This window comes from Poeciliopsis prolifica, unplaced genomic scaffold (genome assembly GCF_027474105.1).
Source record: "Poeciliopsis prolifica strain line A6 unplaced genomic scaffold, Auburn_PproV2 SCAFFOLD004, whole genome shotgun sequence".
In the NCBI taxonomy this organism is placed as follows: Eukaryota; Metazoa; Chordata; class Actinopteri; order Cyprinodontiformes; family Poeciliidae; genus Poeciliopsis; species Poeciliopsis prolifica.
In genome coordinates, this window is record NW_026562379.1 from 12612041 (window position 1) to 12624674 (window position 12634).

The 12634-nt window shown below is 34.4% G+C and overlaps 3 protein-coding genes across 3 annotated transcripts; all 3 read left to right on the forward strand.

Annotated features, from left to right (window-relative positions):
• The first annotated feature begins 2910 nt into the window (after positions 1-2910).
• Positions 2911-3846, forward strand: LOC129359252 (olfactory receptor 52J3-like). Its single transcript, XM_055028752.1, has one exon. The coding sequence runs from the start codon at positions 2911-2913 to the stop codon at positions 3844-3846; it is 936 nt and encodes a 311-aa protein (XP_054884727.1).
• A 2872-nt stretch (positions 3847-6718) lies between these two features.
• On the forward strand, positions 6719-7657 carry LOC129359249 (olfactory receptor 52J3-like). The gene has a single exon (XM_055028749.1). It carries the CDS (start codon positions 6719-6721, stop codon positions 7655-7657), a length of 939 nt encoding a protein of 312 aa, XP_054884724.1.
• Positions 7658-9389: 1732 nt separating this feature from the next.
• On the forward strand, positions 9390-10322 carry LOC129358865 (olfactory receptor 52K2-like). The gene has a single exon (XM_055028091.1). It carries the CDS (start codon positions 9390-9392, stop codon positions 10320-10322), a length of 933 nt encoding a protein of 310 aa, XP_054884066.1.
• Positions 10323-12634: the final 2312 nt, after the last annotated feature.

Sequence of the window (12634 nt, forward strand, 5' to 3'; positions counted from 1 at the left end):
TGGACTTCTAAGTAAAGATGAAACAAACAAAAAAACAAAGGAGAATGAACCAAAACCATTAACCTATTAAATGATGCATTGATATCACTGTGAATATGTAGGTTTAAAAACCAAGGTTTGATATGAGAAATTTAATTTTTTTAATGGCATTTTGGGCAGTTCATTTTCAATGTGTCAACTAACCATGACAGTGACTGACTTAATGCAGTAATGGGCTGCCAAGATGACAACTTCAAAAAAAAAAAAACTGGACACATGGCGAGATAGTGAATGAGGGGGTATGATAATGTGTGTCCAAATTTAAGGGCTGCATCCTTCGGAGGGGACATCTGAAGGCCCCTTTACAGTGATGCAGCAAAGCTGTCCAAAATCAAAGGTTCCTCTAAATGCAGTCCACAAAATCGTCCCCAAGTTTGACGGATGGGTTTGGTGAATTCTTCTCAGTTCACCCTTTCTCAAGATTACTTGCAGGCCTGAGTAGAGATTTTTGTTCTTAAAATAACAAGGCAACATTTTGTCAAATTCATTTCTGCAGGAGCTCAGACAAGCCAAGTTTAGTCTTATTTTTGTCTGGGGTGCAGTCAGAGGACACACAAACTTCTGGATCAAAGAGGTCTTCTTACTTGAACAACAATATTACAGTGTTCACATGCATGTTCTCAAAGAGCAAAGCAAAAAAAAAAAAGCTCCTCTGCATTGAAATTTTGTTATTTAATTGGATCACAGGGATTACCAAAAAATAGGCCACTTAAACATATCCACACATTCGGCCTTTGTTATGGCCTTCTGTTATGAGAACTCCAGATATATTTTCAGAAAATGTCTGGAAATTAAACTTACAAACAACAACAAAAAACATGCTCTCAAATTTGATATGACACAAGTGGTAAAATGATTCATATGCAATAAACTAAGACAGAAAAATTAGTAAAAGATCAGCATGACCATGAAATCATCCTCATTTTAATAACTTTATTTTCTCTGGGGTAAAATGATTTGCTTTTCCTAATGGCCCAAATGTGCTTCTGAGGTCTCTTTTCCCTGTGGACTAAGATGACCACTCCAGTGCTCTGTTTCAATTACTTATGCTGTTGGAACAAAACGACAGAAATGCTCTTTTTAGTGATACAGTTTTGCTTATTTTGTAACCACTGTTGCTCATTTCATTTAGTAAATGTAATTTATCTAGGAAGTTTTCAAAGTTGCCAACATTTGCCAACTTAACAACTGATTTACATGTCTCCTCCCAAGAGGTTTGTCGGACAACATCCCTTAGTGGGAAATAGCATTCACATTAGATGGAGGTAGGAGGTGGTTAGCATTTGTCCAGGGATTAATTATTTTGTGAGACAGTTAATAACAATAATTTAATCACATCTCAAAGGGCCTCATTATTGAGAGTGTTTTGACAGCAAAATGAAACATACGATTGATGCAAAGTTTCCATGTTGAAGAGCATCATGTCACATAGGTCTCACAGTTTGCTCATGTCAAATGTTTTTCATAAACCACAATTTAAAAAATAGTAATAATTGTGGTTTATACAGCTTAGCTAATATGTGAGCTGATGTGTAAATTTGATGAACAACATTACTTTAAAGCAGGAAGATCTCAGGTTTCAACATGTTGTAATTTCTGGAATGTAAAAGTGTCCAAACGTTTTACCCTCAAGGTCAAAACTGACTAGTTTAAAGCACTTGGATGCCACTTTCTTAAGTTAGCCAATACATTTCTTCTGTCTTTATTTTACTTCATCCGTACAATGATAAACTAAACATACAGCATTTTATTTAAATGAACAAAAACAGATTTTGTAGAAGAGAGAAAATCAGTAAATCACTTTTAATATGTAAAAGCATATAAAAAGTCTTTAACATCTGTTTTATTAGTAGACAGACATTTTCTAATTTTTTGAGTTTGTTGTTAGCAAGAACCTTTTCAGCAACAACGCTTGCTGTATTAACCAGTAAGGCCGGATGCACTCAGGTGTGCTTCTGTGTTAAAGTTGCTGAATTTTTATACTTCCAATGACAACAAAATTAAGATGGTTGCAGAAGCCTGGTTAACAAGTGAGAAATGTTTTTTGTTGTTCCTAGAATGTTAAGAAGATTTTATTTGTCTGTGAAAAGATGGGGAAAAAAGTGTCCATCTGAATCAAACACTTGTGCTTGCAGGTCAGATTCGCATCTTTCTATAATTGAGGGCCACTCATAATCCTTCAGAGGGCCTCACATGTAGTAATCTGCTGTCAAGTAAATAACAGCTCAAGCAACACATGCTGGTCCAGAAGAAGTGAATGCAGTAATCTGCGGGGATTCATTGGAAAGCTTTTTAAACTAATTTTAATAGTGAATTATTCCTAATGCACTATCAAGGAGGAAAAATTGACACCTATATTTGTTTGGTCCAAAACAGCTTTCTGTCAACAGGGCAGTCAGGCTTAACTTTGAAGTTTCCCACTTGCAGCTCTGACTTCAGAAGATTGGTTCTATTAATCTTCTGAAGTCAAAACCATAACAGATTTTGACTCTGGATAAATTACATACTTTAATACCGATGCAGATTTGTGCTTTTGCTATTTAAAAAAAAAATCTACCAGACTGGAGATACATAAAAAGATGTTTTCTGAGGTAATCCTTGTCCTAAAAAGTTGGAGAAGTGCTAATCTAAAGCCCTTCAATTGTCACGTCATTGTTTATTCTGCAAAGCTACTGATGATCCCTGAGGTAAACAGCGATGGAAATGAGGAAGTGAGAAACAATAAAACAAGCGATGCACGGCAGTCATCACCAGTCCAACCTGCCATTTACTGGAAAATGAAGTATGTCGACTGTTACTCCTCCAAATTCTGGCTTGATTTCCAGTAAAGGGTATAAATGATTGTTTTCTGTCTCGATCAGTCTTATTGAAATGGAAAACAGCTCATTTGGAATTAGTTCTCCACTAACACTGGAGACATTTTTTATTCCACCTGGAGGAAAGTATCCAATATTTTTGGTCGGTCTAGCCATTTACTTGTTTGGAATGTCATGCAACCTGACTCTGATATCTTTGATTATTCTGAAGAAAAACCTTCACAAGCCGATGTATTTTATCTTGATTAGTCTGCCAGTGAATGATCTAATAGGAATAACTGCCATGCTTCCAAAAATACTTTCAAATATTGTTACAGAGACTCAGGAAGTTTCCTATCCGCTCTGTGTTCTACAAGCTTTCCTTTTGCACATGTGCGCCGGTGGAATTTTGTTTGTTCTTGCAGCAATGGCGTTTGATCGTTACATTGCCATCTGTATGCCATTACGTTACAGCTCTGTCATGACTCCAAGGATTGTTGCTCTTATTATTTTCCTGGTTTGGAGTTCTGACTTTGTCTGTATCCTGTCACTATTTTCTTTTCAGTCAGGGCTGTCCAGGTGCAGATCTGTAATACTGAACGTATTTTGTGACAACCCATCTCTCCTGAAGCTCACGTGTGGGAACATAATCCTCAACAACATAATTGGGCTATTTATCACAGTTTTCATACAAGTTCTAAGTATGTCTATTCAGGCCTATTCTTACTTTAAAATTCTGGTCGCATGTTTGAGTAGGAAGAAATCTGATGCAAAGGCGAAAGCAGTGAACACATGTGTTGCACAGGTGGTTATTCTTGTCATGTTTGAGATTGCAGGAACTTTCACTGTTTTATCGCACAGGTTCAAAAATATTTCCCCTGATTTACAAAAGGTAATGGGGATGCTAATGTTTATTTTACCTCCACTGATTAACCCTATTGTGTATGGCCTCTATACCAGTGAAATACGCAGAACCTTTCTGAGTGTCTTCAAGAGCAGAATATCTTCCTGAATTTCACTCAGATCCTGGAGTACTTTTATTTACTAATCAAATTTAACCGGGCAGAAATCTAAACATTACATTGTGTGGAAAAACAATCAGAAACATAATGTGAATGATCCATAATAAATCCATACTTTATAATGTTTTTATAGACAGTTTTTATTACTGTCTATGAAGAAGTTGTTTTCATTTTACTCTTGATTGGAGAAGGTATTTCATGTTTCTTTAATCAAAACTTATTGTGGTTTATTATGTTTACAATTTGCTATCCTGATATGATGCTATGAACAAAAGTTTATTTTATAGAACTGTAAAATGTTGTTAAATGTTCTTTAAGTTACATGTATGACTTTTACTGGCTGTGTAAATTATGAGTGATTTTGTCCACAATTTAACATTTAAGACCTTTGAAATTATTACATGTAAAACATCTAAAATGGACTACTCCCAAATATTATTTTTCAATGTTGTTTGATCCATGTTTTTCAAATAAAAGACAGCTCTGTGTTTAAACAAAAAAAAGTAAATAAACACAAAGTGAAATGTGATGATTCTATAATGAAAACTGACTTTCTAAAACAAAGTCCAAAGTCACCATCATTTATTTTTTTATGATTACTCCAGATGCCTACAAAAAGGTTCACATTGTGGGTCAGTACAGTTGAGGTAAAATTAGGCCATGAAGCTCAATTCACATTTGAAATGATACTGAATCATGATAGAAAAATCCAAATTAGCAATCTGCAAAGCAGACTAGAATCTAAAGAAAGAAAATAATATCATGTGGATTTACACTGCTGAAGGGAGTCCTCTCAAAATAGAAAATGTACTTCAAGGAATGCATAGAAAATTCTACAGTAGACTGAAATTGGATGATTTTCAGTTTGACTGGCTGTGTCTGGTGACTTGCCAGAAAAAAAAGAGATAATAATAATAATAATAATAATAATGATAATAATTTAAAAAATCCAATCTTCTTTTTCCAAAGGGAGTTAATGACTAAAAAGCTAATGCTAACATGCAAACAGTTGATTTGGGCAGCAAGAGTGAGAGAGTTACACTTTCAACAAGACATGAAGGCTAAACCAAGTACAGCAACGTTGATCTGTTTTATCCATATTAGTCAGACATGTTATAAAACATGTGGGACTTGCAAGTTAAAGCTCCTGTTAATGCCAGATAATTATGCTGATTCTTAAAATAAATGCCAAGGTTTCTAAGGTCACCACAGTACTGCCCTTCTCAAAGTGCTCAGTGATTTCCACATCAATACAAACTATAGAAGAACCACAATTGGACCTCTGCACAACATTTGACATGGTTGACCATGACGGATTATTTAAACGACCATAGAGCTGGGCTGGATTCTGTGGTACACTGGTTCAAGTGTTACCTAAAGAACGTGGATTTTCTTCTTTATCAATAGGTAACTTCTCACCGGAGCAGACATTAATCATATCTGAGGTATCCCAAAGTCCAGTTTATCTTTGGACCTAAAGAGGAACAATCAAGAGTCAGCCGCTTCAATTATTAAAGACAGAAACTTGTGACCTGATCTGAAATCTGGGCGTAGTGATGAACTCAGACCTGAACCTTCATGGACACATAAAGCTGACAGGTACAAAGTCAGACTTCTAACATTGCTATTGTCCCAATAAGATTGTTAAAAAAACGCATCGATAAATGATTACTGATCACTTGAATTGATCACAGGTCTGTCTTAAAGTCAGACAGCTGTAGCTGATACAGAATGCTGCTCATGTTCTAAAACTAGGAAAATAAAGCGCACCGACCCAGTCCCTACACTGGCTCAATGAAGTTTAGAGAACAGACTTTAGAAAACACTTTTGTTTGTTTGACTGAATGGTTTGAACCCAAAATACATTAAAAACCTCTTGTCACTGTATCAACCTTCAGGTTTTCTGGTTCAAATCTACTCTGCATTCCCAAAGTCAGAATTAAACACAAAGAAACAGCATTCAGTTTTTATGCATCATGATTATTGGAACAAACTTCCAGAAAACTGCAAAGATATTAAAATATCTTGGGTTTACATCAAGGCGAAAAACCCAACAATCAAAATTGTCTTTAATTAATAATAATGGAAATATTGACTAATTTTAGTCTCCTTTTCTGTATTTGATTTTGATATTTTGATAATATTTGACACAAAGTAATATTAGTTGCATGTTTGCTCTTCCCAACATAATTGGTTATTTTGTTGTTCATAGACATCATGTATAGCATGTTGAACTGTCTTGTAGTAAATGTGCTGTACAAACACATTTACGTGACGAAAATGTGTTTGTCACATAAAAATATAACATTTTTAAGTAACATTTTAACAAAATTAAATTTGGTTTCTTCTGTTATATGTATCCACAAGAAGGCACATTAACACATATCATACTTTGCTGGTTTAAATAAATATTTTTACATGAAGCCACATAAAAGACCTGCTTCTGAACATGTTATTATTTGTTGTATTTGTTGTATTTATTGTTTTGTCAGAATTTGTAACCTTTGAGACCCTGCAAGGAAAAGTTTGCTGGATATGCTGGGTAGGGTTATGTTTGCAGGATTTGTTTAGGTGTCTGTACTTGATGTTATTTTTAGTAAGACACGTCTTTAATCTCACACACTCTCTCATGGGTCGCTTGCGGCTTATATAAATAGCGAATAATTTCCATGATAGAACTGGTGAGGATGACGAAGCGGACTGCAAAGGGTAAGAACTCACAGGTGTTAAACATTTCACTGAATGTAGGTTTTGCTTTGAAAAATATTTCTCATTTCAGGTCAGAATACCACATCATCAGGAAAGATAAAGGCTGCAATTCTTCGCAACAACAGTGATACCAGAAGAGAAAAAACAGGAGACATGTCTGCCAATTCATCTTCAGTGAAATTTTTTATACTGGCAACCCTGGGCTTACCTCCAACCCATATTTATCCAGCATTTTTATTTGGAACACTTACCTATCTCATTATTGTATTCTGCAATTCACTGGTCATATTGACAATTGCACTGAGTAAAAGTCTACATAGACCTATGTTTCTCCTGCTTATTAATCTTCCCATTAGTGACATTCTCGGTGCATCAGGTTTTTTCCCTCAGCTTGTTTTCAGCATTTTGACACAGAACAGAATTATCTCCAGTTCTGCATGTATAACTCAAGCTTTTCTCATTCATTTGTATGGTGCTGGAAACCTTCTGATATTAAGTGCTATGGCATATGATAGATACATTGCAATATGCAGTCCACTTAAGTATAATACTATCATGACTTCAAATTTTGTTATCAGAATAATCTTTCTCATATGGTTTTTAGACTTTTTGCTTATGACCATTCTGTTTGCTTTAACTTTACGGTTTAACATTTGCAGGACAAAGATTGAGGATCTGTATTGTAACAATCCAACATTTCAAAAACTTTCCTGCGGGGACAACCGTGTAAGCAACTACTATGGACTATTCATAACATGCTTTTTAAATGGAGGTTCACTGTTAATAATAGGTTACACATATGCACAGATTTTGCGTACATGCGTTATGAATAATAACACTGACAGCAGAAAAAAAGCGTTTCAAACATGTGGAACCCATCTAGTCGTTTTTTTAGTCCTGCAAATTAATAGTGCCTTTACAATCATTTCTCATCGCTTTGAGAATGCATCCCCTTTTCTCAGAAGGGCTTGTGGGGTGTCTATTCTGATCTTTCCACCCCTCTTGGACCCAATAATATATGGACTTAAATCCAAAGAACTGAAAAAAAGTATAATAGAATTTCTTAAAAGGCAAATGGGACCAACAAAGTAGCTTTCCTCTTTTTGTGTGGATTTTATTATCAAAGGGAGTTTGTTACTTCTGTGACACCTATTTTATTTTTATTGATTGTTTGGGTATACATTTTGATAATTATGCCGGTGCTTAGAATTGATTGTCACAGGATCTTCTTTTTTGTTTTTTCATTATTTTAATGCTCCTCAGGACTTGTGTTGCATAACCTACTGAAGAATTTCTCATAGTAAATTAGACTAAATTAGTTTATTGGTTAGTTGCTGTGTTTGTTTTTCCATTATCTTTTTTTTTATTTGCGACTGTAATGAAATGTGCTGAATGCTTCTGTATATTTGTTTCTCACTAATGCAAAGTTAGTGTCTTGGGATTCCTTGGTGGTGATGAGTTTTTCACAAGTTTTGTTGTTGTGTTGCTCTCGAGCTGAACGTTTTGTTCCACTCGGAGGTCAAGTGAAGATATGGTGAGCACCATGTATTCTAACAGGAAGTACTTAAAACATACATCACCTACCTGAAGTGGTAGTTTCATCTGTCTAAATTGAAAAAGAAGCAATAAATACGGTTTGAAAAATTTGTATACTGTTTAAATTGATTTTGTAATTACATCATTTAATGTAGTCTTCAAAATACCAGCATTTGCACATAAATTTATTCTTCTGTCTGTATCTGACATAATTTTAAAATATTAAAACAGATTTTATGATCATTAACTAGCACGTAAAGTTATACTGACTCCCAAAGTAACTGTATTTGCTGATGAACTGTTTAAATAGGTTATTTAGGATTCTGTCTTTATGTCTGTGAGAATTTTGAGTTGGGAAATTCTTTTAGTTCTGCATTGTATTTCCTAAACCTGTCTCTCTCATCGATCAAATGGTTCTCAGGCAGATGCATTTTTCTGTTGGTTGCAGCGGTAGGTACAGCTTAGTACAACTTTGTCACTTGTTGTATAAAAACACAGCGCTTGCTGTGCCTCTTTTTCTCCAGGTGTACTGTAAGTTCCTGGCCTGCAAAACATACACAGAATCCCATAACCAAAAGTTGTAAAGGAGCAAGAAAAATATAGATTTGAGGTTCACTAACAAAGAGGATGACACTGAGACTACATATAGTTCAATCTCCATGCATATTATTGCACTTGGTGGACTTTGGTTTAAATAACAAGTTTTATGCCTGGGGAAAAATACATTTGTTTTTCCCCTTTTGCACCTATAACCTCATATGTTCATGTATCCTACATTAGCCTCAATGAGCTTTTACAACCATTTAGAAACAAAGCAGTATTTCTATATGTGTTAAAATGTAGAAATCTGGTTTACTAACTGTTGTCATGTTTATGTTTTCCCAGATTCCCTTGAGAATCAATGTTAAAGAAAAACCCATTGAAAACCCATAACACCTCTGAGAATCAGGTGCTGTTCAACCGTAATTACACCTATAAATACGGGAGTACTTCTCGACACCATTTATTTATTAAAAACATGTGCACTTGCTCAACTGATCACCAGCCACACCACAAAAAAACAGATTTATTTTTCTTTTTTGGTGAAAGAAATTTGTTTGGAAGGGCTGCTCATCTCTGGTTGTTTAAGTTTTTATTGTCGGTCTAAAAGATTTAGAGGTATGCTCAAGATCCAAAATGTGATTTATGGATTGCAATGTAAATTCTGTGAGCTGAAAAAGTGATGATATGCTTAAACTATGCTTTGTTTTATAAATTTGATGTTGTTATGCGATGAACAACTTGAAAAATGTCCAGTCTAGATAACACATCTGTTTTACAGCTAAATGGCTACAACATTTCTTATGAAGGCGTCTTTCCTGCGTTCCTTTTAGCAACCCTAAATTATATGATAATCCTTTTCTGCAACCTCACTTTAATTCTTACCATTGTTATGAACAAATCTCTGCATCAACCAATGCATCTGTTCCTGCTGAACCTTCCTATTAATGACCTGATAGGTTCTTCAGCACTCTTTCCACAACTCCTTAAGGAGATATTGACAAACAGCAGAAGGATGCAGCTTTCCGCTTGTATCGCACAAGCTTTTTTCATCCATATCTACGCAGCGGGCACAGTGTTCATTCTTAGTGCGATGGCCTATGACAGATACATTGCCATATGTCACCCTTTACGTTACAACGCTGTTATGACAAATGCTCACATAATGAAAATAATCACATTAGTTTGGTCTTCCTGTGTGATTTTAATAGCTGTGCTCTTCATTCTTCTTTTACGCTTGCGTCGCTGTAGATCTGAAATTACACTCTCTTACTGTGATAATCCGAGTTTGTTAACTTTGGTGTGTGAAGATACAACCATTAATAACATCTATGGTCTTTTTATAAGTGCTCTTTCACAAATAATAGCTAATGGAACGGTTTTGTATACATATCTTCGGATCCTCATTGCATGTTTTAGATCGAAACAGTCAGACACTAAAGCAAAAGCTCTGCAGACGTGTGCCACACATTTATTAGTTTTCCTCTTACTGGAGTGCTTGGGTCTTTTTACCATCATATCATACAGAATAAGAAATGTTCCGCCACACATAAGGAGATTCCTAGGAGTGTCAACATTAGTTTTCCCTCCAACATTAAACCCAATCATTTATGGACTTAAGACAAAAGAAATTCGGGAAAAAATCATGACATTTTTTAGAAGGAAATTGTTTTTTTATTAATGCATTGTGTTAAATTGGACCTTTTCAAAACGGTAACATTTATTTTTAAGGTTTTTTTTTAGTCTCACCAAATATACTTTTCACTGTAGATCATTGTATGAAATCGTAGACTGTTATATTTGTTTATGTATCTCAAGCCACTTAAGTGTAGTGTGTATTTCTGAATAGCGAAGTTACATTTGAGGGCTGCCATTGTGTCACAGCAAGTTTTACTAGAATATGTACTAACGTGGACATGTTAATCAGTTCTTCCTACTAAATATATTATTCGCTGGGCTATTTAGGAAGCATTAAAGAACAATGTGTGTTCAGTGTGTGGAAACACTTGCAATAAAATTTACTTTCTGTTTAAGAATAAAAATAGTTGGGGCAGATTGTAAATAAACTGATATTTAGGTCTTTTGTTAACATGAGTCATGCATTGATTTTTTTTTACAGACACTTATTGCATTGTGATAAAGGCTTGTGCTGGTATACTGTTTATGTGCAACCTAAAAGGACATTTTGTTTCATCTTTATGTTTCCCTTACCTCATCTAGTCCTGCAACAATTTTCCTGCTCTGGCATCTGAAAAACAAAGTAATAATTGCTAATAATTAAAAAAAATAAATAAATAATTGTATGCTTTGCGTGTGGTTTTTGAATCAGAGTCTAATCCTAAAACTACAAACACATCTGTTTATGGAAGGAGGGTTCATAAAACAGTTGATTTACTTTAAAAAACAAATAAATTCAAGAAATGATTATTTCACCCCAAAAGTGGGAGCGCATAGGAGTTCTGGAAAAAAAGTCAATGATTAGCAAAGTAAAAAATTTCCTGAGAAGCCATCAAAGAGAAGACAAAGAGCTTCATAAGAGAGCGAGAAAAAGAAATGTTTTACCAATGAAGAACAGAATTGCAAGGTGTCATGCAGAGGCCACAGAAACTGATAAGAATTTTATGGAGAACAATCCAAAGGTCACACTGAACTACTGGTGAAGAAGTAGCAAACGTTTTCAGAAATAAAGTACAACTGTTTAATAATTTATTACTCAAGTTTTAAAGATGCACCTGGGATGGTTTGGCTTTCTTTCTTTACTTTGTAGATGTGAAAAAAGCCTGTAGCAGTGAAGGTTTAAATGTAATTATCATTTGAGTGATAGTTGTGAAATGTAATGTTAGATAATTATCATATATTTAAATTCCACTTCTCCACATTTGACTTATTTAAAAAAAGAGTTTCTTGCAAACATTTTAGGTGTAATTTAAGATTCTTGCTAATTTTCTTACTTTTGCTGCTCTCAAATTTATTAAATGTCACATCTGATTATGACAAGCAGCATTTTCATACATTTAATAAAAAACTGTTTTTAATAGTCTGTTTCTCAATGAGGACTGTTGCAAATGCATTAATTTGCTTTTCATTTGTTATACTGTGCAGCTTCCTAATAACTTTATTGTTTAACAGTGTAATATGAGAATGAGAACAAAATGTCATCTTTAGCTCATGAGATACATATCCATTTATTTTCTTTTTTCAAATAGGTGATTTAATTAACTGTGTCAATTGGACAAAATTGTAACAATAAAATTAAATCCCTATTTTAAGTACAACGACTGAATAAAGTTCTCAAAAAGCAGCTGTTTTTGCTTTTATCTTATGTGGCCTTAACATGTTGTTTGAGGCACAATTCATAAAATGAGATGAAATTGTTTAAAGGTACCCACTAAATACAATTAAAGAAATAATATATAGTCAACTATGTATCACAGTACAATTTATGCACACCAACGGTTGCACACTGGTTACCCAATGCATCATTCAGTCATGAAAACGTAAGCCTCTCCATTTTACTTTGAAATATGCTGCCCTCTTGTGGTTATTGTGCAAAATGAGCATGTACATTTTTGGACAAGGATGCATAAACGTTTTATATTTTCTTTTCAATGACTCAACGCAGTTGCACATTTTTTCTGTTTTATATGACATAAGTTTGAAAGTGGATGCCTCCATTTACCTTTAATTTGTTGGTGCAGCACAGCTGTAAATTTCTGCACGTAATCCAGCGGTTCAATCACGTCCCATATACTTTCCACTCACCATTTCAGATCACAAGAAAGAGCTGTATTTTCAAAACAATGCCACCTTATTGTATTTTCATGCTGTAGTTTTTACAGACATTTGTTACAGTATAGTTGAAAACATTATTCAAATGCGGTAATGCTCTTCAACAAAAAATACTCATTGTTTAATTGTTAATGGTCCAAATACATGTTTTACATTGATGAAAGGTCTGATTAAACCAAATCCTTGTTTCCATTTGTCATTGGA